The 23059-nt window shown below is 31.6% G+C and overlaps 1 protein-coding gene across 2 annotated transcripts; it reads left to right on the top strand.

The window, feature by feature from the left end:
- Positions 1-1084: 1084 nt before the first annotated feature.
- On the top strand, positions 1085-21484 carry LOC139486957 (uncharacterized). Of its 2 annotated transcripts, none has more exons than XM_071272006.1 (4): positions 1085-1397; positions 14287-14445; positions 16644-16787; positions 19664-21484. In XM_071272006.1, the coding sequence occupies exons 1-4, from the start codon at positions 1358-1360 to the stop codon at positions 20785-20787; spliced, it is 1467 nt and encodes a 488-aa protein (XP_071128107.1). In that variant the 5' UTR covers positions 1085-1357; the 3' UTR covers positions 20788-21484. The 2 variants fall into 2 exon arrangements, with proteins under 2 accessions (XP_071128107.1, XP_071128102.1); XM_071272001.1 differs by lacking the exon at positions 1085-1397 and adding an exon at positions 9592-10793.
- Positions 21485-23059: the final 1575 nt, after the last annotated feature.

The following is a 23059-nucleotide window of genomic DNA, read 5'->3' as shown; positions in this document are numbered from 1 at the left end:
CTGAATAAAAATGTTGATTGATGTTATTAATAGAGAAAGAAAAAAAAAAGCTGAATAATAATTTAAATCATTTATCACAATACCAAGCAATGAAAATACAGAACAATCAAAAATAAGATATTGAACATGTACATACATAAATAATGCATAGCTTTATAATATTTATTAAAAGCATAAAAACACATTTGTATATACATCATTAAATATATTTGTTTCTAACATATTTATATAAAAAGTCGATTTTCAAATCTGTGTATTAAAATCTATGGTTTAAATATCCTACTGCTTGTGATAAAAATATTGCTATGTAAAACTGCATCACAAAACAGACAATATTAAAAGTTGTTTGCTACGAATTTCAAATGGACACATATGATGTAACATATGCAATTGTTAAAAAACCATTTTTTTGCCTTTGGAAGTTGTTTTAGACTTGCACAAGATAAATGTAGCCACTTCAAGTAGGAACTACACATTACACTGGCTACCTTAAAGTTTGAATCCGCTTCATGTGTCCATATGTTACATATGTAGATATGATTCCTTTTTTTCTCTTTAAAATTACTTCCTGAATATCTTCTCATGCATCATTTTGCAATACTTTTTAATAAATCAATGTTTACAATTGATTCTAAACAAGAGACAGTTAAAAATTAGGTCTCTTGTTTCAACTTGTTCCTCGGTTATTAAAATGTTGTTCAACATTTTTTGCTAAATCGCTTCTAACAAACCATTTTATATAAGGAATCCAATGTCATTGGAACTTTTTTTATGCAAAGAAAAACATAGGACGATAATTGTGTCCTTGGACCTATATCGTAGCTTTTATTAGTATGAAATGAAAAATAATATACTAACAGCTTAAACTTGACTATTTCTCTTTCAAATAAATTGGATTTTATATAAGCCATAAAATATTCTGTTGGTTATGTGGTAGTGTGGATTTTTATCATATTAATCATTTATATATTTTATATGTTTTATAGGTTAGTCTGAGACACCATTCATTATATTCTTTCATTTGCAGAGCAGTTTACTTAAGTTTACCTTTATTCCATTGATTGCCTATTGATTATTCATTGATCCATAAAATCTAACTGTTTACCTTGTAGCATTTACCTATTATTGATTTTACTATCAGTACTCACTGTTCACTAGAGTGTATAGGTTTTCTTGTATTCTGATTGGTTTATTAAGCCTTGCCCCCAGTTTTGGTGGTAGTTTTGAAAACAGTAATGGAGGATTGATGTATTTGTTGTGATCCTGATATATTTGTATGTTTTGATGCACTTTGTGCTCATAGACTTTATATTGTGTTTGATTAGTAATTCCATAAGTTCTATGGATTAGTATAGTGATGGAATTCATTCTGGAACAGGACATCATGACTTTATATGGTAAGTTACATTTTGTACTCTTTGAGGTGTCTTGGATTAACTGGATCCTTAACTTTGAAATGAATGTTTCTTGCATTCATTTTGGTAAGATTCCCAGCTTTATGAAAGAGTGTGCTTTGTTATATGATCTTGACATTATAGTAGTATGTTAAATTGTCAAGGCTGATGATTTTATATGAACGATGAGTGAATATTTGCAAGTGTTAATTATCATCAGGCATGTCATGTCACCTTGTGTATAGATATTGTATAAGAACTATAAACATTCAATGTTCTGATATTATGTTGATCTGCAGTAATGTTATAATAACTGTAACACAGTATGATATAGTATTTTTAGATAAATGTGTTTAATATGTATCTTGTTATATTTTGTAGGGTTTGTAATACTTATATGACTACATCATTGTTGAATAATTATCATCCTCTGAAACTCTTCTTGAGAACGCAAAGGTTCCAACCCTACAAGTAAGACGCATCAGGACAATGGCACTTGAGACTTATAAAATTTTAAATAATTTGGCTCCTGTATGTTTACAAAATTTAATAAAAATTAAACACACTAAATATTCTTTTAGATACAGCAATATTTTGGATGTACCACAGGTAAGAACTACCTCATATGGAAAAAAATCTTTTAGTTTTGCTGCTGCTACTTTATGGAATAGCTTACCTGACCACTTCAGGACTGTTAACAGCTTCTCACATTTTAAGAGTCTTGTACAGTCCTGGAGTGGAACAGAATGTTTTTGCTCTGCCTGTAGATAACTTTGTGTTACAATATTTATGCTTTTCATGTTGCATTAACAGCCTGCGTTGCAACTGAAATTTTGTTTTTTACCTTTTAAAATTTGAAAGATTTGAAATTTTTTACTTTATAATTCATAAATTATTTAAAAATTAATTTTTAAACAGAAAATTTTTAAAAATTTTAGTGCTTCATATATATGTTTTGGTATTTTGCAAGATACATGTATTATCTATTTGCTTAGAGTTAATTTTTGGTGCTGTTTCTTATTATTTATTGCATGCTGCATGCCTTGTTTTATTTGTTATTGCATATGTTTTTATATTCGGTGAAAAGCTCATTAGAGCTTATGTTTGTATTGTTTGTCAATATGCCGAATCCAAATAAAGTTTTACTTACTTACTTACTTACTTAAAGAACCCTAGACTAAGATGAAATGGACTTGTTATTATTTGACCGTCCAGAAATCAGCTCCTTTGTTCTAACAGGGGTGATCTGAGCAGGATCACCCCAGTTTGAGTTTCTTTGTAATGCATGCTTTCCTTTGTTCTGTAACATTTTGGCGGGAATGTCAAATCCACTATAAAACTTATAATTAATTATACGGAAAAGACTATCTATCAAAATTCACGAAGAAAAAATCCAGTGTATATGCTGTTATTCGAACTCAAGACCTTTAGCATATCAAGCCACGACACATACCACTACACCAGGACGACTTGATACGAACTAACAGTTATTTAACATACTTAAAGGAAGCAAGATCTTTTTATAAGGGGGGCGAGTTGGCAGACCATTATTCAGTGGGGTTTAAACCTTTTTCGTTAATAAGTGAGTTGTCAGACTGATTGTTCAATTTGACACTTTTTCGAAAGTGGGGCGAGTCGGTAATAAAGAGTGGGGCGATTTTTTTTATAAAGTGGCGATATAGTATGGGACGATTAGCAAGGCGGGCGAGTTGACATTGTTTGATACAATGTATCTACTCATCGTGTTCGGGTATACATCATATAGTAATATATAAAGTATATTATAATGGTTGTGTGGCGTTCTAAACAAGATTTTATGAATTGTAAATGGTTTTTCGTCTAATCTAAAACAACTTGGATGTAAAATAGTTATCCCACTCGGACTTGGTGTGTCAGTGTTAGATCACCCTCTGGCCTCCGGCCATCGGGGTGATCTTACACTGACATACCGCGTCCTTGTGGGATAACTATTAAGCAACGCTCGACAACATCAATATTTTTAAAAAGTAATGTAAATAAACTCATTATAGATACCAGAATTAAAAGAATGTATAAGCGCAAGACGCGCGTTTCATTTACAAAAGTTTCATCAGTGATGATTGACCCAAAAATAGTTAAAAAGGCCAAATGCAGCCAAGTTGATCTATACCTCAGATAGAAAGTCTAAGTATTTAAACAAAGTAAAGTTTTTTAAACAGTTAATTTATAATTATGACCATATCAATGATAATTCATGTCAGCACAGAAGTGCTGACTATTGGGCCGGTCATACCCGCGGGGAATAAAAACTTAACCAGCAGTGCCATCAACCCTGTGGTTGTAAATAAACTCGTCATAGATACGAGGATTCAACGTTTTATTTTCAAAAGTGACGCTCGAATCAAATAAGGTTAAAGAGGCCAAATAAAGTACGATGTCGATGAGCATTTAGGATTAAACTTCCTAAACGTTGTTCCAAATACAGCCAAGGTAATGTATTTCTGAGGAAGAAAGTCTTAGAACTTCAAAATGCAAGTGGTATCTACCCAGTAGATGGAAAATACACTCATCATATATACCAGGACTAAAACATTTGTATAAGCGCGTGGCGAACGTGTTGTCTACAAAAGACTCATGAGTGACGCCTGAATCAAATAAAGTTGACAAGGCTAAATAATGTACGAAGTTGAAGAGCATTGAGGAGAAAGAAATCTTAAAAGTTTTGCCAAATACAACCAAGGTAATCTATTCCTGAGGAAGAAAGCCTTAGTTTGTCGAAAATTCTAAGTTTTGTAAACAGTTAATTTATTATTATGACCATATCAATGATAATTTATGTCAACACAGAAGGGCTACGTACTAGGCTGGTGATGTTCTCGGGGAATATAAACTCCAACAGCAGTGCATCGACCCAGTACGTGGAAAACACACTCATCATCATAGATACCAGGATTTAAAAAAAAATGTATTAGTGCGAAACACGCGTTTTGTCTACAAAAGACTCATCGGTAACGCTCGAATCCGTAATGTAAAAAAGCCAAATAAAGTATGAAATTAAAGAGTATTGAGGACAAAAACTTCCTTAACATTCTGTCAAAAAGCTTAGGTAATCTATTGCTGACGTAGATAGCCTTAGTATTTCAAAAATGCAAAATTTTGTAAACAGTAAGTTTATAATCTATTAATTGTACCTTACGGCGCCAGTGTATTATTCAATTAAAACATTCTCCCACACAAAAAACTGATTTACGCGTACGACAATAAGTATTATTTCACGCAACGATATTTTTAAAATTGAATTACGTTTAAAAACTATGCAACAAAATTCCTGTCTTTAGTCCAATACAAACAGACAAAGTCTGGACCAAAAGAAAAAACGGTGAAAATACAAACAAATTATAGAAATATAGCTACAATGACATTTAAAAATTATTTTGGGTTTCATTTTTTCAGGCACATTAAAATATCGCCTTCAATAACATAATGATAAAACTCTGCACTCAACGTAATTTCTTAAGAGATAATAGTTCTGACACAGAAAATGTTTTACTTAATTTTCGAAAATTTGGAAGTGTTCATATTTAAAACACTATCACTGACCATCATATGCATAGGATTATAGACATACCAAACATTCATTTGAGTTGTTTTGTATCTTCGATTCAGGTTGCCTCTTACCAAAGACACATGAAATCATTACCAATTATAGTAAGGCCTTTAATCACGATTGCTGGAGTGTTTGAGCATTAGTAAAAGGGACTTGTTCCAACATAAGAAGCTTAAATCCCATTTTGGTATGCGGAATCCAAAACATTACTGTTTAAAACAAAATGACCGCCTAGGGACTTCGGTTTTCAAAAAAAGTGTTACTCATATGTTAAACATGCACATAACTTCAGACTTTTCACGTAAATAACTTTTTTCAACTTCGTTAACATCAAATTCTGGAAATGTGACACTTTAATAGTTTAAGTTTTTTGTAAACGATAGCTTGGACTTTTTGTATTTGCATTTCATTGCAAAAAATCATATTTGTTACTTGATCGTAACAGCAATCATACCAACTTTTTAATTTTTCTATGTTTAATGAGCTAATAAAAGACCAGGAATGTATAACTTTATTGGTTTTAACACCATATTCGTCATTTTCGGTTGACAATGCTCGTCAACTTTATGTGGCCTTGTAAACATTTTTTTTTATTTCAGTGATACTGATTGGTCTTTTGACGAAATGCGAGTGTGGTGTGCAAACTTTTCTAGTATCTATGATGTGTTTAATAATATTTTGAGCAGCCATGAATATATCTCCAATGTTCTACTTCATGAAATAGGGAATGGCATGCATCAAAATAAATGTGTCGGGCTCCTCGTGGCATAGAAATAAACAATCTTCATTAAAGTGACTATCTCGTTTACCCAAACAGCATCATTATATGATTATCGACCAACTATCGTCGTACGTTTGTATACAAACAAAGTGTAATCAACATTTTTTACATAAGGAAATGTATGTATCAAGTCAGGAATGTGACAGTTGTTTTCCTTTTGTAAGTTGTGTTTGAACTTTTGATTTTGCCATTTCATATAGGATTTTCCGTTTTGAATTTCTTTTTTCAGTTCGTGAAAATTTTTGTTAGTCTACTTTTTTTATAATCTGAACATCTAAGCATAAGGTGAACACGGTGATAGTTGCTAGATATGTCTTATTCGCGGCCAATAATTTATTACATAAGATATTTGGTCGAACAGCTCGTTTACGTTTTCTCGTTTTGATCCTTTTATTGACTCTACTCAATACTCTGTATTTATTAAATAAGACAATTATCAGTCCTTAAAATGGTATCATTTTCTCAAAACAAATCTCATAAATACATCGGAAAAGGGGTTTATATGCTTTGCTAATTGATATGGCAGGGGTTTTTATTGAATATGCAAGCAAATTTAATCTGATACTTTGGTGGAGAGTGCTTCCTTATTCTATTAGGTGTTCAATTTGCTTTAGTTACATGAAAAGTTACCCTGGATACGACAGTTTGTGTATCTCATTCAAATTAGTAAAGGTGTCACCCTTACAAAAACATATCAAAAGAGTCTGGTATACAAAAAATTTGGTCTTCTTTAGACCGTATAATGCCAATGTGTTCTTCCATGTTCTCCAGAGTAGACCTTTATCTTAACGTCACATATAGCTGATAAATGTGACACTATGTTACTGATGTTCAAATCTCGTAATTTGATTAAAGGGAGACACAAATCAAGCGACAAACTTAAACCGAAGGAATCGCATGAACTCCAGAAAGGGACAAGATCAGATGTGTCGACAGGGTAAATAGAAAAATAACAAAAATACCGAGCTCCGAGGAAAACTCGTAATGAAAATTCAATAATAAAACGGCAAAAATCAAAAGCTCAAACACATCAATCTAATCGTAAAAAGTAAAATCACAATAATACTGAACTCTGGGGAAATATGAAAGTCCCTAATCGAAAGGAAAAATCAAAAGCTCAAACACATTAAATTGATGGACAACAAGCATACGTATGTTGCCGGAGTCAGTATAGTGTTAATATGCAAGATCGTAACATTTCATATCAGATGCTATATTTCTGCTAAAAAAAGAATGTTGAATCATCAAACTTGAAATAGATTCTTGTTTTTTGGATTTTGGCGATCTCGTCTTTTATGGGATTTTTTTAAGAATCGGCGTAGTTCTTTGCAAATTGATGTTCTTTTATCATCTAAAACATGTAATTTGTATCTACGTTACTCATTTTTGTAGAAATAAAAGCTATGTTTAAAGAGACGATGTAGTAGATTTTACAATTAAGCATTAGTTATAGTAGTGTAAAACGGTGATGATTTTTTATATTACTAATGCAAAATTATACAGCCGTCTTTAGGTTGCACTTTGTAAATACTATGAGTACAGCTGTTTCTCAAACCACGCCTCTTTTGGGGAGATTTAGAATATTCATAGAAAATAAATTTTGTTTACATACTGGTTCCCAGTTCTGATCTGTAGGTTGCAACTAAAAGACAAATTGAAAGAGTTGGTATTGCTTTGTTTCATAAAAAAGAATGGCCAACGAAGATACAAGTATCTTGTCTTCGGAAGGGATACATCCTACTTTGTAAAGGATCACTCTGATTCAAACAAAAAAATCTCTGAAACTGACATTATCAAGATGCTTGATTTCTTGATTGACAACATATTTGTTACGTTCGGAGGACGTGTTTTTCAACAGACTATCGTCATTCTAATGTGAACGAATTGTGCCCCTCTTCTTGCCGACTTGTTTCTTTATTATAATGGGGCTGACTTTATACAGAAACTTATTAGGAAGAAAGATAAAAGTTAGCAATATCCTTTAACTCTACTTTCCGCTATATAGATTATGTTCTTTCACTAAATAATTCAAAATTTGGTGACTATGTCGAACGCATCTATCCCATTGAACTAGAGATAAAGGATACAACAGATACACTCGGCCTCATATCTTGACTTACATCTAGAAATTGACAATGAGGGTCGATTGAAAACAAAACTTTACGACAAAAGAGATGATTTCAGCTTTCCAATTGTGAACTTTCCATTTCTAAGTAGCACCATTCCAGCAGCACCTGCATACGGGGTATATATCTCCCAATTGATACGATATTCCCGTGCTTGCATTTCCTATCATGATTTTCTTGATAGAGGGTTGTTGCTCACAAGAAAGCTATTAAATCAAGAGTTCCAAATGGTGAAGTTGAAATCATCTCTTCGTAAATTTTACGGACGCCATCACGAGTTGGTTGACCGTTATGGAATAACCGTTTCACAAATGATATCGGATATGTTCCTTACGTCGTAACTACAATCCCCTTCCCTTTCATAAATGTGACCTACCGAATTAGACTATTTACCGGATTTGTTATCTCATAAGCAACACGACGGGTGCCACATGTGGAGCAGGATCTGCTTACCCTTCCGGAGCACCGGAGATCACCCCTAGTTTTTGGTGGGGTTCGTGTTGTTTATTCTTTAGTTTTCTATGTTGTGTTATGTGTACTATTGTTTGCCTGTTTGTCCTTTTCATTTTTAGCCATGGCGTTGTCAGTTTATTTTCGATTTATGAGTTTGACTGTCCCTCTGGTATCGTTCGTCCCTCTTTTGCATCTCATAGAAACATAACTTAGGAAAGTTACCAGAAAATATACATGTAAATATTGTTTATATTGAAATCTATGGTAACCATACAGTCGAGGTAGGAATAGCCCTATATTTTGACCTTTGAAAAAAAGTGTAGTGCATCTGAACTTTCCATTCTAGGCAGTTTTAGCCGTAAAGGGAGTTCCTATGGGAAAATGCATTATCAATATTTACAGAAAAGCAACATATAGATAGCTTTTTCAATCTATTATTCAAATAAAATTTGTAATTGAAAAATGATATGAAATTGAAAAATAATATGACATTGAAAAATCCTTTTAGAATAAGCCAGTATTACAATAAAATTGATCATTCTATACACACACCTTTAAGATTCTAGCTCCATTAATTAGTGGTAACATAAGTTTATATTTTTGTACTATGACGACATAATCAATTTCTTGTCAAAACAGGAACAACTTTATTTTAAAATATGCACATTGACAATTGAAACAATTTTTCAAGCTTTCCAGAGATTTCCGATATCAGCTAACCTGCGAAACTAGATATAAAATTGTCGTTTATAGGTAACCGGCATTTTTTGGGCTTCAAATATTTTATAAGTAATAGAACAAACTCCGTCCGAGCAACTACTTTACCAATGAACATTATATGAAGATATTTTTCGAATAATTGTTTTTATATTCTGTTAAAACTAAACATTAAATTAAAATTAAAATATTCAAAAGTTCTTTCGTAAGTGAAATTTATGTACGGTTTTAAAGTTTAATATATTCAGAAGATGTCAAGCAAATGAGTTATCTCCTCATCGCTTCGTACATTAAAAATTTAAGAAAAAATCCAAGTAAATAAACTCTTTGCGTAACAAAATAGAAAATGCACTTAAATCTGTAAATTGCCAACGGCAAAATAATCTGAAATTTTTGTTGATGAATTGTGCAATTAGTATAGTTGAGCCCACATCAGGCTCCGATATAACTGTTCACGTCACAATGTGTCAAGTATGATAAATTAGTATGACCCACAGGTAAAATGACGACAAATCTACTGTGTATTCACTTTTTATTACTAAATAATATCTTTTTTCTGTTTTGACACAAAAGAAGTTGTAATTATTTTTCGCGGAGTTTGTATTAGTACTTATTATCTTAATTTTGGATGAGGATGGAAAGAAATAATCATGATCTTGATATGGAGTATAGTACATAAGCTTTTGTGTCTTAAATTTCTCAATTTGCTAGAGAAAAACTTATATATGAACTTTTAACGACATGTTTTCGTTAGTTCAAAACATAAAATGGAGTCTATGATATTGTGAAATACAACAAAAACATTTATTTTCGTTGTTCTGTTTATATCAGGTTTTTATATAATTTAAGTTTTTAAAGACATATCATGTAGAACTATACTATTCATGGACTGTTAGTATGTGTAGCGTTGATAGGTTCCGACATGGTTATTTATTGTTCTTGGCTGCATGTAGTATATGCGATTATTATTTATATTGATATAACAAATTCTTCAATTATTCGTATACGATCTGTTGGAAAACCCGAATTTCGACCGCCTCGAAAAAATTGTTTAGACTTTTGTGTTTTTACAAATTGTAACCGTGGACATTGTGTCTTGGATAGTCGTACATGTTTTGCAAGCTGTGTTTGTCCTGTGAATACTACTGGAAGATGGTGTGACATCGAAATAGATGACATAAAAAATCATACTAGGTCAAGTGATCATTTCATGTCTCGCCGTCGCCATACTGCTACAAAACAAGATGACAGAGTTCCGAACAGCTCTTTCACGGATCGGTTATTTGTACCAGTAACCGATCCAAACCGATACAACGAAACATCTGAAGGAAATGCAACAATTCATAACAATCCCGAAAACTTTCAAAGTCGACAAACGTTATGGAATGAATGTCGCAATACTTGTCAAAATGGAGGGAAATGTGTTGAAAGTTACATAGAGAGTTATAATTATACTTGCTCTGATTTAAATTCCAATTGTGGTGGAGGCTTGACATGTGAACGGGGTGTGTGCATAAAAATTGAACCAAAAACTAAATCAGAAGGGAAACGGAAGAGTTTTTTTTGTCTTTGTGAATTTGGCTATACTGGTTCCTTTTGTGATGAAAGATGTACGAGAGATTGTGGACTGCATGGGAGCTGTAAAATAATTGACAAAATAAATGGCACCTCTAAATGCAAGTGCGATTCTGATTTCACTGGACCCTACTGTACAACCAAAATAGTTGCTCCAAATGGTAGGTAATATATGATCCTCACTTGTATTATTAGACACTTCGTCAAGAAAGGGTATATGATACAATTGGAATACTTCCAAATTCATGTATTTGGTTTTGATGTTATATTTGTTATTCTCGTGGGATTTTGTCTGATGCTTGGTCCGTTTCTGTGTGTGTTACATTTTAGTGTAGTGTCGTTGTTCTCCTCTTATATTTAATGCGTTTCCCTCGGTTTTAGTTTGTTACCCCTATTTTGTTTTTTGTCCATTGATTTATGAGATTTGAACAGCGGTATACTACTGTTGCCTTTATTTATCTGCACAGTATTTTTATATCAATAAACAAAATAAACATAAGAATTGCACTACAAATTATATAAGTGTGTTATAACCGAAACAAACAATATATTATCGAGGAATGTCATTTTAATACGAACTTATAGGACATAAACACCTCGCCTTAACATAAGTTCTCCTTGAGCAGTTGAAATGAACAATTGTCAATACATGAATATACAATAGGAACATACTATAAACATGCATTTACGTATGCATTGATATGTCCTATGTCATAACTCCATGTTTTTTTGTATGGAGAACTTGCTGTTCATAGCATATAGTTTCTGTTTAATGTATTTACAACTTTTTTTAGACTTTCGACAGCAGTGTATTTTGTATAGACTCCTTTTCGTTTAGATAAATGAATTTGACCTAGATATCGTTTTGTATGCTAGTATCGTTATGTTGCTGTATTTCAATCCCTTACTTTTACATCATTGGATTGTTATTACTTGATACTAATTGTGAAATGTAAGGTGCTATAAAAACAGGTGATATATTTCATAAATAATATCATACGTTCTGCTACAAGGTTGTCCACTCCCAGATGTCATATTTTGAAATTATAGATTCAACCACAATATCCTGTTGATAGTAAATTTTATCCATTCGTAATAGTTAAAGTTTGATATTTTAAAATTTAATAACAAGAAGCTTATTAAGTAAAAAAAAAAAATGAAAATATACCATCCATATAGGCTACTTTCTGCACATGTTCATGTTTAACAATAAAAGGAATTAAGGAGGATCTAGATGGGGGATTTTCATCTCTGTATCTTTTAATTCTTTATAATATTTTTGTCTATTATTTATATTCTTTGTATATTATTTTCTATTCCATATATTTCAGCACCTCGTTATTCTTTTTCTTTTTTTTTCAGTTCATTCTTCTCTATTCGTTAAATCTTTTGCCCATTATTTTTTATAGATTATATCGTAGTACCTCATTATACTCTTTTATTTTTCCTTTTGGTTCAAGGCTTTCTATTCTCTTTATTTTTTGGCCATTATTTTTATCATTTTTTTTAAAACCCTCATCTAAACCCTTATACATGTACAGTTACTGTAAGGGAATCTGTTTTTATAGGATCAAAATAAAGGCAAAAATTTCAAGTTAAGTAGTTATCACATGCCGACATTTTAATTAATGTGTGGTAAATTCATATTTAGTTTTTAGTTGGATCCGATTTAAATATGCACTGAAATGATTAAAACACTTAAATTTATTACCAATTCGAAATAAATCATAATAAACGAGATTAAGGAGATAAAATAGAAAATATAAGTTCAATAAATTATACGATAACTTCTGAAAAAAACAATTCATCAACATGACAAAGCGCTATTTTTGCATTTATGTAATAATAATACCATGTAGTTTCCTGAACGTCATTCATGACTAACATTTACAAGTAGAAATATCGTGTGGAAATGATGCATGTGTTTTTAAGGTTATTTTTCGATCAAATAGGCACGTTTTCATATAATGATAAGGCCAAACATAAACGTATGTGTGTTATATTCACACATCGTTGTCAATTTAATGGGATTTGATGTGACTGTCATAAAAGTGAGAGGTTTAGCTAGCTATAAAACCAGGTTTAATACACCGTTTTCTACATAAGAAAATGCCTGTTCTAAGTCAATATGACAGTTGTTATCCATTCGTTTGATGTGTTTGAGCTTTTGATTTTGCCATTTTCCTTTTTGAATTTTCCACGGAGCACAGTATTTTTATGATTTTACTTTTTAAGTCACCCGATCCACTCAGTTTATAATCAAATCCCTATTTTTGTCACCAATTTTCATTGGTACTATTTATGTCACAAAGTCTAACGAATTATGTATAATAGAAAGAAATGCCCCAGTTGACTACCAACCCTTATCATGTCTTTTGTGACGGTTAACCATTTTTGTCTACCATTTTGCATTTAGCACTATCAAAGTCACAATTTCTCCACAATATATAACATGAACGTGTAAAAAAGCAGAAGAAACATAAATTCCCAACTAACCATTTCTAACCATATTATTTTTACAATTTGAAAGTAAAACCGATGTTTATTTCCTACATGACCTAAAAAAGCAAAATACAGCCGTTGTTACAAAATGTGTTTTTAATTTATAACCAGTAACTTTGAATAATACTTCTATGTCTTTTCTATATCTATCATTTTCGCTGACATTTGAAAGAGATGAAAAATACTAGTTTCAGTTAAAACAATTAGAACTAAATGTTGTATGCCAGTTGTGGTGAACATTGATAAATAATGAAAAGGGACAACTCGCTTAGTTTAATTAATGAAAGTATATTCAGTTTAAGGATAGTTTAGTTGATGAAGTACTTATGTACTTTAACTATGATAAACCTGTTAAGATAAAAATGTGACAGTTGGTAAACTTACTTTGTACGTTGAATTAAATGGGTACCCAACACTTTGAAACATAATTGGCTAGTTTAATTTTCTTAAAGTTTGACAACTTTTGACCGTTTGAAAAAAAAGTAAAAATTTCAAGAAATTTGAACCACATAGTTTAAAAGAATTATTTCAAAGTACAGCCCACGTCTTTCGAATCCAGAAGGAAACAAAGGACAATAAAACAAAGCAATATTTCACGAAAACATCATAAGTAACAAATTTAAATTTAGCAGCAATGACCGATGGTAGCATTAGACGGTCCTAGCTAGCATTTACGAAGGTTCAGTTGAGATAACTTAAAGCATGCTTCAATAACCCCCTTGAAAGAAAAAAACCCTCTTAGTTATATCAAAATTGTAAAGAATAAAGTAAGAAAAATTTACCTATTTAACCTAAAATTCTTTGAACCTTTATAAGTCAGAAAGAGGCTTTAAATACTAAACGACTCCTATAAAAGTGGAATAACCTTTTTAATCCGTAGGGCTAATGCATATTAAAGAAACACTAAAAGAAGAACAAACACGTTTAAGTTCAGTTCACATATTACTCAGTAGAATTTTGTTTCTGTGATTGGTAAATTTACAAAGCGATGCTTGCAAGTTTGTTGAAACAAACTGTCAACATATACCATAATAAATAAAAAATCACTGGTGTCAACGTGATGATCGTAACTGCAATTACGATCATCCCAATATGGCGGACACAAATTTAGGGAAAAAATACAAAACCAATATTGTTTAACTTTTTTTTCAGAAGACGAAATACTGTACCACTGGTACGTGACTGGGGTGTGTGTTGCCATAGGTTCACTCCTTATTGGCCTGATGGTTATATTACCTTACTGTATTTGGAAAAAGAGAAGACTGTTTGTTATGAAGATTTTACATTATTTTCAACATTACGAAGATGATGGTAAGCTAAATGTTATGCTAATATATTGGAAGTTCTGCATTTTATCCTTTTCATTTAAAAATTAATTTGCCTGGAAGTTTCGCATTCTATTTCAATTAAATAACATCATATGATAACTTGTTTTATAATACTAATATTTACTAAAAATTAAAATTTTAAACTGAGAGAATTTACTTAAATATATAAAAGATATTCATGAAAAAATGTATGAGTGGATTTTTTTCTTAAGACCATAGCCATGTAGGTATGTGTATGACTTAACCGAAAGCATAGTTAATTACAAAAACAAGGATAGTCAAAGACACAACTGTCAACGAAAGTCCAAATTTAAAGGAACAACCATCGGTCAACATACAGACAAAAAAAATACATGAAATTACGTATAGTAATAAGCTTTAATTACTCCGGGTATTTATATATAAGGTGCAATTTGCTTTGAGCTAGTTAAATGTTAGGTAACTACTAGACAGTACTATGTGTCTTCTGTTTTTATGCAAGTTTGTTTTGTTTATGTTTTCCGTACCAATCTTTTGTGTAAAGCCATTTTTAGCTGATTTTTACCTTTTTTTCTTATGTTGTGCTGTACAGTTGTCTCTTCGAAAATTCTACCACATCTTCTGATTTCAAAGTCTATTTGGGGGGGGGGGGGGGCAATTAAAAGAGAAAACATAACTAAGGCTTGCTATATAAGTTATGAAAGGATTCTAATTCACGTTCAACAAGCAATATTCCAAAGATATTCAAAATGAAAAAAAATATTTTGTGATGTTTATTTTTCATCTATCCTGTTACATACAAAAACGGCATGCGGATTTTTATTATTTATGTAATAAGTCTGTGATTTGACAAAGTATTCCAACGCAGATATTATTTTGATTCCCATCCTGCCATTTTTTCTCTCCTACTTTCAATAACCATGGGATTGGCTTATAAACCAGCAAATGTATTATTCACCAAGGGTCGAACGCGCGACCTCCCCTGCTCTTACTATTAGTGAAGACGTTACCACAAGTTCATCGATGCGGTTAGCTTATATATCATGCAATTTGATTGTACCTGTTAAGTAATTAAAAATTCACAATTACAGCGGTTTATATGATTATAACTTGACATTCGTTTTGGATAACAAACACAAATGTCAGTACGAAGGTACAGTTTAGTAACAGACTGTCTTTCATATAAACGTATGGAAGCAGTTTTTTTTTGTGTGTTTGTGAATTAAAGTAGTACATTCGTTTTATACGTCATTCAAACGATTTAATTAAGCAAGACATGTGTTTTGAGAGTATGAACGTATGATGTCGTTTTATAGAGTGTATATAAAAGGACATGATTTGTTGTGTGTTATACGTCATTCAGAAGACAACCAAACGATTTAAACGCTCAAGTCTCTTGTTTCTACAATATGAACGTATGCTGTCGTGTTTTTTAAAGTGCGACTATAAGTACACGTGTTGTGTACGTCATTCATATGGCAACCAAACAATAAACGCGTGTTTCAAGCGTATGAATATGTTTAACAATACGTTATCGTCATTAATGAAGCTAGTTTGAAGTAAAAGATAAAACTAGATCTTTAATGAAATATGCAAATTTCTATGTAGTTCAAGTGTAAGACTTCATGTTAATATAGACAATTATGTGTTTTGTCATATTAACGGCTGTATTGTCTATAAAACACAACATTTTTTGTTTGATTGATTTTTTTCAACTTTGCCAAATAAGGGGAGATAACTCGTATAGTAGAGGATAAAATTATAATTCAACATTATGACTTGATAGACTGAGGCTTTCAAAAATCTATCGTTATTACCAAATTGCATAAATCGAGGGAAAAAATAAGACAACCAATATTTAATGTTATAATACCTATGGATGTATACATGAGGGTGTGATAGGGTTTTACAAAATAAACAATAATCTAGCAAAAATTATAAAGAATAGGGAAATTAGACAAAATAAATAAAGAATAAATAATAATAAGGTGCAAACATATAAAGAATAGAGAATAATGGGCAAAAAGTATAAAGAATAGACAAAAATGGCATAAACAAGTTAAAGAACACAGACATGCCCCCACCCCCCATTTCCCCCTTTACATTCATACCCTCATACATTACATGTGTATACTAAAGGCGTAATATCTTCCTTAGTTCTAAATAGCTGACAGTTTATATTTTGTACAATTTTTATTATAGATGGGAAAAGTTATGACGCTTTCATCTCATACAAGTCTTCAAAGACAGATCAAGATTTCGTATTGAAACAGTTGTATCCGAAACTAGAGCTAGAAATGGGATACAAGCTTTGTCTGCACTTCAGGGACTTTACTCCAGGAGATGGTAAGTTACATATTTGAAATAGTAATCATGTCGATAATAAATTATTTGTACTGTTTTGATGATAGTGTTTGAGCGGGCGACCATCATTCTGATTGTCTAGGCGGAAGACTGGAGAAATATGAAAACTTAAAGATACTAGGATGAAAATGAAAATTTTGTAACAGGAAATATTTAATACAATAGTGAATAGCACAACAATGCTGCGAAACAAATAAGCTAGCATAGCAACAAATGAAAATAAATAGTCAATCTGCCCAAAAACTCCTCCTGGTCTCTATTAGAATATCAAATGACCATCCTCTAACGATCATTCATCAGACATTTTCTAGATGAATTCCCAGTAACATATCTAAAGGATAATTAGTAATATCTTAAGTACATGTAGAAGAGATTAGGGTATTTTCTAGTTCCGTTTCAAGATGAATAACAAAGAAGATGTGGTGTTTTGAAATAATCGCGCGCTATTACTTAGAATTCAAATAAGCCAATTTTCTAAATCTTTAAGTAGAGTACCACTCCAATAAATTGTTTTAACCATGTTTTAATTTTAGAACAAAAAGTCGAAACACAAAATGTTTAATGCTAAAAACTTCAATCATGAAATAATTCGGATGCTCATTCCGGGGCCAAAAATAAACATGAAGAGTATTAATCAAATTTATATTTACTAGCTTGTAATTTAATATGTTGGATTTTTTTCTCTCACAAATTCAAATTAATTCATTTACAATTGCCATAATTATTGATTTTCAAATTCTCTCTAACAGCAGTGTATACCACGGATAAAAAATATGATAATTTTGATATCATTTGTTTTAAATAGTAATGTGAGTGTAAACAATCTACAATATTCAAAGTCGGATAGGTTTCATCAACATTCAACAAACTTTCGGATTTTGTCATCCTTGTGAGTGACACCAATTCCGTGAACACTGGCAACATAAATTTTTTACTTGCAAGCAACTTATCTTTTATATTGAGTGCTTATTTTTTTAAGTCAACGCCAAAGCACCAAAAGACCGTTAATTACATGCATAAGTTAACATACATGTAAACTGTCACCAGTACTCGGTGCACTGTTAATTTGTTTAATTTGAATAAAAACTTCACTTATAGGTGAAAAAGCTACAAATTTATGCATACTGTAAACTAGTAAATAATCTCAATTTAAATTTTCCAGAAGCGAGTTCAAATTTAACACTTTTTACGGTTTTACAAGTAAAAGGACTTCGTGAGTTGATTGTAACATTAAAGGGGCATTAACTGACAAATTCATGTTTGACGATGACCCAAATTCTCATATATGATTTATAACATACTAAAACGTATATTCAATTGATTATTATGCCTTAAAGAAACAATTAACAACAGAGGCATTTTTTATATTAAATCATTATTTCGTGAGTATTTTAGACCATTCGCTATCAAATTATATATAGAGATGACCTCTGAAGACTGATGACTTCCCATGCTTATATAAAATAAATAGTCATGCACATGTAATCGGAAAATAAGATTTTTTTTCTATTTCTCTTTCATTTCAAGTTATATACTATCATCGCTTTACATGTATGTATAAAAAGAAGATGTGGCATAATCGCCAATGAGACAATTCTTCACAAAAGACCAAATGACATGGAAATTTAAAACTAAAGGTCACCGTACTGCCTTCAACAATGAGCAAAGACCATATTACATAGTCAGATATAAAAGGCCCCAAAATGTCAAATGTAAAAAAATTCAAACGAGAAAACTGACCGCCAAAAAATAAATGAACGAAAAAAAAATATGTATCACAGCAACACGGAACAACCGCTCAATCACAAGCTCCTGACTTGGTACAGGCACACATACAATGTGGAGGGGTAAAACATGTAAGCAGGTGCCCAACCCTCCACATAACCCGAAATAGTGGAACACCAATATAACACAAGCACCAATTATAAAAGTGTTGTTTATTTCCACGAAATTTAACTGAACTAATTGCTTTAAAAGCGAAAAGTAATTGTATATTCCTTTTTTTTAAATAAATGTTTGAAACAAAAAAAAAATCATATTTTAATTGATGTTTTGTTATTTTCGTAGCTAATGCCCTTTAAATAATTATATTGCATGCTTATATACATTTCTGAGATGGTGGATTTTTGAAACCCTACTTTTATTAGAACATTGTATAATACGGAATATAAAATCCATTCCTGCAGAACTTTCTGAGCTTTTTGTGTCTGATGCTTATTACCAATTAAAAAATACATCCGTGACTATTTATTTATGTGATTACGTAAGACAGTACATTTGTTTAGAGATTATACAAATTTGAACATGAAGCAGACGACCTAGTAAACCCAAACAACTTGATATTCATCCACGCAAAAATAAGATTCTAATTTATACGATCAATGTTTTGCATACTTAATATAATTTCTGCAGTTACTACACAGTTTGAATACACATATATTAAACACCGAAGCATACGAAATTGTATACATTCCGTAAACAATCTGAATATTTAGTCTAAATTATAAGTACACATACTATATTAAGCAAGGCTAAAACATTTAAAGAATGAATATTTGAACAAATATAACAATAATTGTTAAATATTCTAAATAGAAATTTTCAGTAACAAAAAAAAGTATAAGGGCATTATCCATATACATGTACTTTGGGGCTATTTTCACTAAATAGTGAGCAATTACACGCTTTTAAATATAACGTTCGAATGGAATCGCACAAAAAACAATCTATATATTCCGAAGTAAATAAGCAAATCCAACTACAAAGTCATACACAGAAGCACATACATATATATAGTTATATAAACATAAATAAAACTTTAGTACGATTTTCTTATATGAGTTTCTCCTTTTTTCCAGTAATTGCAAACAATATCATCAGAGCTGTTGAAGATAGCAGGAGAACAATCATGGTTATTTCAAAGAGTTATATTGAGAGTGAATGGTGTCGACTTGAATATCAGAAAGCACAACATGAAATGTTAAAAATGAAACATAGAATAATTCCAGTTATACTTGAGGAAATATCGAACTTGAAAATTGACAAGAACTTAAAGGCTATATTAAGTAGTGTTACGTACATTGAATGGCCAGGCGAATCTGATTCCAAAAAGCTAGAAAAGTTCTGGAAGCAACTAAAGCTTTCAATGCCTAAAAAGCAAACAAGTTCTTCCTCGGAACACATAAGTTCAATAAGTTCTTCAGAGAGTAAGTCAACAGATATTTCATCATGTAGTGATAGTATTTCATCGAGCTACAACAGCCATGTCTCGATTCAACCGTGCGACTCGGTCAGTTCCGATGATTACTTGTCGCATCATCAAAGCTCAAAACGAATCCGGACGTTACTACGAAATCCGTTCCGATTGAATATCTCATCCGATAATTTTAGAAAACTCAATCGTGCTTGCTCAAGTGACTCTGGTATATCAAGTCCTGTGACACCTAGTCCATCTTCCGTTTCGCCATTGATTAATAAAGATTTGAATCCTTTATTACCTCGTAAACATGTGGATATTCGACACAATAATTCAAAAGGCTTAATACAAAAGCAACATTTTCAAAATCAACTGAATGAAAAGGGCAACAGTTTAAATTTGCATCCGGAAAACCATTTTGGTACTGGATCGACGAAGATACATTCAATACCGGATGTGTGCAGAACTTCTAGCGAGAGGAGAAAGAAATCGAACGGCTTCAATATTGTTGTGTCAGAAAATGGCAGCTTGTCGAAGCATTATGGGAGTATACACAATGTTAATAGTTGTCAGACATGTATTTTCAATCAAGAAGTTAGCAACGAATTTCTAGAACAAATACCTTCGAAATGTCATACTCAATGTACTACATGTATTCTAAATAGTGATGATATCAATGAAAACATTAGACAGCCAGTGTCATATGAGAGTGGACGAATCGCTGAGGTCGCCACGGAGAAAGTTCTTAATACGTCTTCTTTCACCGAAAGAACAAAAACACTTTGAGGACGAATTTGTTCAATATTTTTCTCACAAAAGCTCAAAGATTTGATGTGATTAATTAATAAAGGAAATTAATGTGAGTGAACTGTTAGATACTGAATCTGATGAAATCAGACAATACACAATGTATAGGGCGACATAAGCTTCACCCAAAAGTCCCATAGCGCAATTGTATATAAAACTTGTTTTAAAGGAGTAAGAATTAAAGTTCTGCTGCAGGCAGCTCACCGTTTACATGATCCGCTGACAATCTTTACTCAGTTTATCGTATGTTTTTGGTTTTATGGAAACAGTAGAGTGCCTTTTCCGTTACAATGCTTTTATCTACATTTAATTATGATTTCCATTTTTTATTTGAATTAAGCATTCAACTATTTTCTCTTCAAAAGAATGCATTCATACACGTTTTTACTTCATTTATTTACAATTTTATAAACTCAAATTAATAGATAGAATATGAAATCTAATCATTTTTTCCGAGCGATTTATATTGTTATATTTGTACTCATAAGAGTGTTTGTGTATGTGTGTTTTTCGTTTGTGTGTGTTTGAGTGTTTGTGTGTCTGGGAGATAGAGAGAGATGTTTGAGAGATGTTTGACTCGATTATTGTATCGATACAAATGTACATAAACATTATATCTCAAATGCAACTCGTATATTCTAATGATTTGTAATAAAGTTTTAAAACATTAAAACATTTTAATGACTTGTTATCTTCATATGATCATAGTTAGGTGGTTAAGACCTTATGCTAATGGATTGAAAATCTCGCTCTGACATTGCCGATATGCCACACTTATCCTTTATATTCTTTATTGTATTGCAATAGAAACGAATGACAAAGATATACTAATCTGAATAAAGCCAGCCCCCAGTTTCCACTAGCACCCTATTTTCTCTGATCTTTTTTCGGCCAATTTTTCTCTGTTCTTTATGTTTTACTCATTGTTTTTTTATTATTATTATTATTTCGTTAACCCAGTAATTACACCCTCTTTAAGCCGATGAGAACACTTTACCAGACTAGTGAAGTTCTTTTTTCTATCATTGCCTATTAAAATTTAAAAAAAATAACTACTTGGCCGGTTGTTTTAGGCACTTGACATAGTTCAGTTGGTCATGCCACTATAACACAGCTGGTTGATTCCGAATACCGCTGAGGGAACGAAAGTCAATCTCGATTGCAAAAAGTGTGTTTCTCTTGGTTAATATATAAAAAGAGATGTAGTGAGATATGAAAATGACACGAAATAACTGGATGTAAGTAATTATAGAGAACAATATGACCTTCAACAATAAGAAAACCCTATACCGTATAGTGGGCTATAAAAGGCCAAGACATGAAACAATTGAGAAAAGAAACAGTCTAAAATTTATAACAAAACAATTTATTGTACAAAAAACAAATATGACATATTTTAAAACCAGTTGTTGGCATGCTACAGGTTATGGCCTTCTCATATATTTTATGATGGTATGATACTAAACCGTTGATGGCCTCCGACTGTTATCTGCTCTCTTGTCGGGTTGTTGTCTCTTTGACACATTCCCCATTTCCATTCTCAATTTTATAAAGCAACAACAACCACTAAAAGATCGGTTTTAATTTTACTATTTGCTTTATGTTTTATCGACGTTAGTAGAAATTCATTAAACTAACTATGATATCTTTCATAAATTTAGAAGCGACATATCAAAAACATGTGTTCTTATCCACAAATTAATGACAGTATGCTTTACAATTTGACTTCTGCTTTGTTTAAACATGGCAGGGTTGTCAGCTTAGTCCATACATGTATGCCTATCTATCTCAACAAGTTGTATGTATAATTATTCAACATCATAATTACAGACTCAAAACCATTCATCTTGCAATGATAACATTTTTCTGCAACATCATAATTACAGACTCAAAACCATTCATCTTGCAATGATAACATTTTTCTGCAACATCATAATAACAGACTCAAAACCATTCATCTTGCAATGATAACATTTTTCTGCAACATCATAATTACAGACTCAAAACCATTCATCTTGCAATGATAACATTTTTCTGCAACATCATAATAACAGACTCAAAACCATTCATCTTGCAATGATAACATTTTTCTGCAACATCATAATTACAGACTCAAAACCATTCATCTTGCAATGATAACATTTTTCTGTAGCATCATAATAACAGACTCAAAACCATTCATCTTGCAATGATAACATTTTTCTGCAACATCATAATTACAGACTCAAAACCATTCATCTTGCAATGATAA

The sequence above is a fragment of the Mytilus edulis genome, chromosome 1 (genome assembly GCF_963676685.1).
Source record: "Mytilus edulis chromosome 1, xbMytEdul2.2, whole genome shotgun sequence".
Lineage (NCBI taxonomy): Eukaryota > Metazoa > Mollusca > Bivalvia > Mytilida > Mytilidae > Mytilus > Mytilus edulis.
This window is presented reverse-complemented; position numbering and strand designations above follow the sequence as displayed.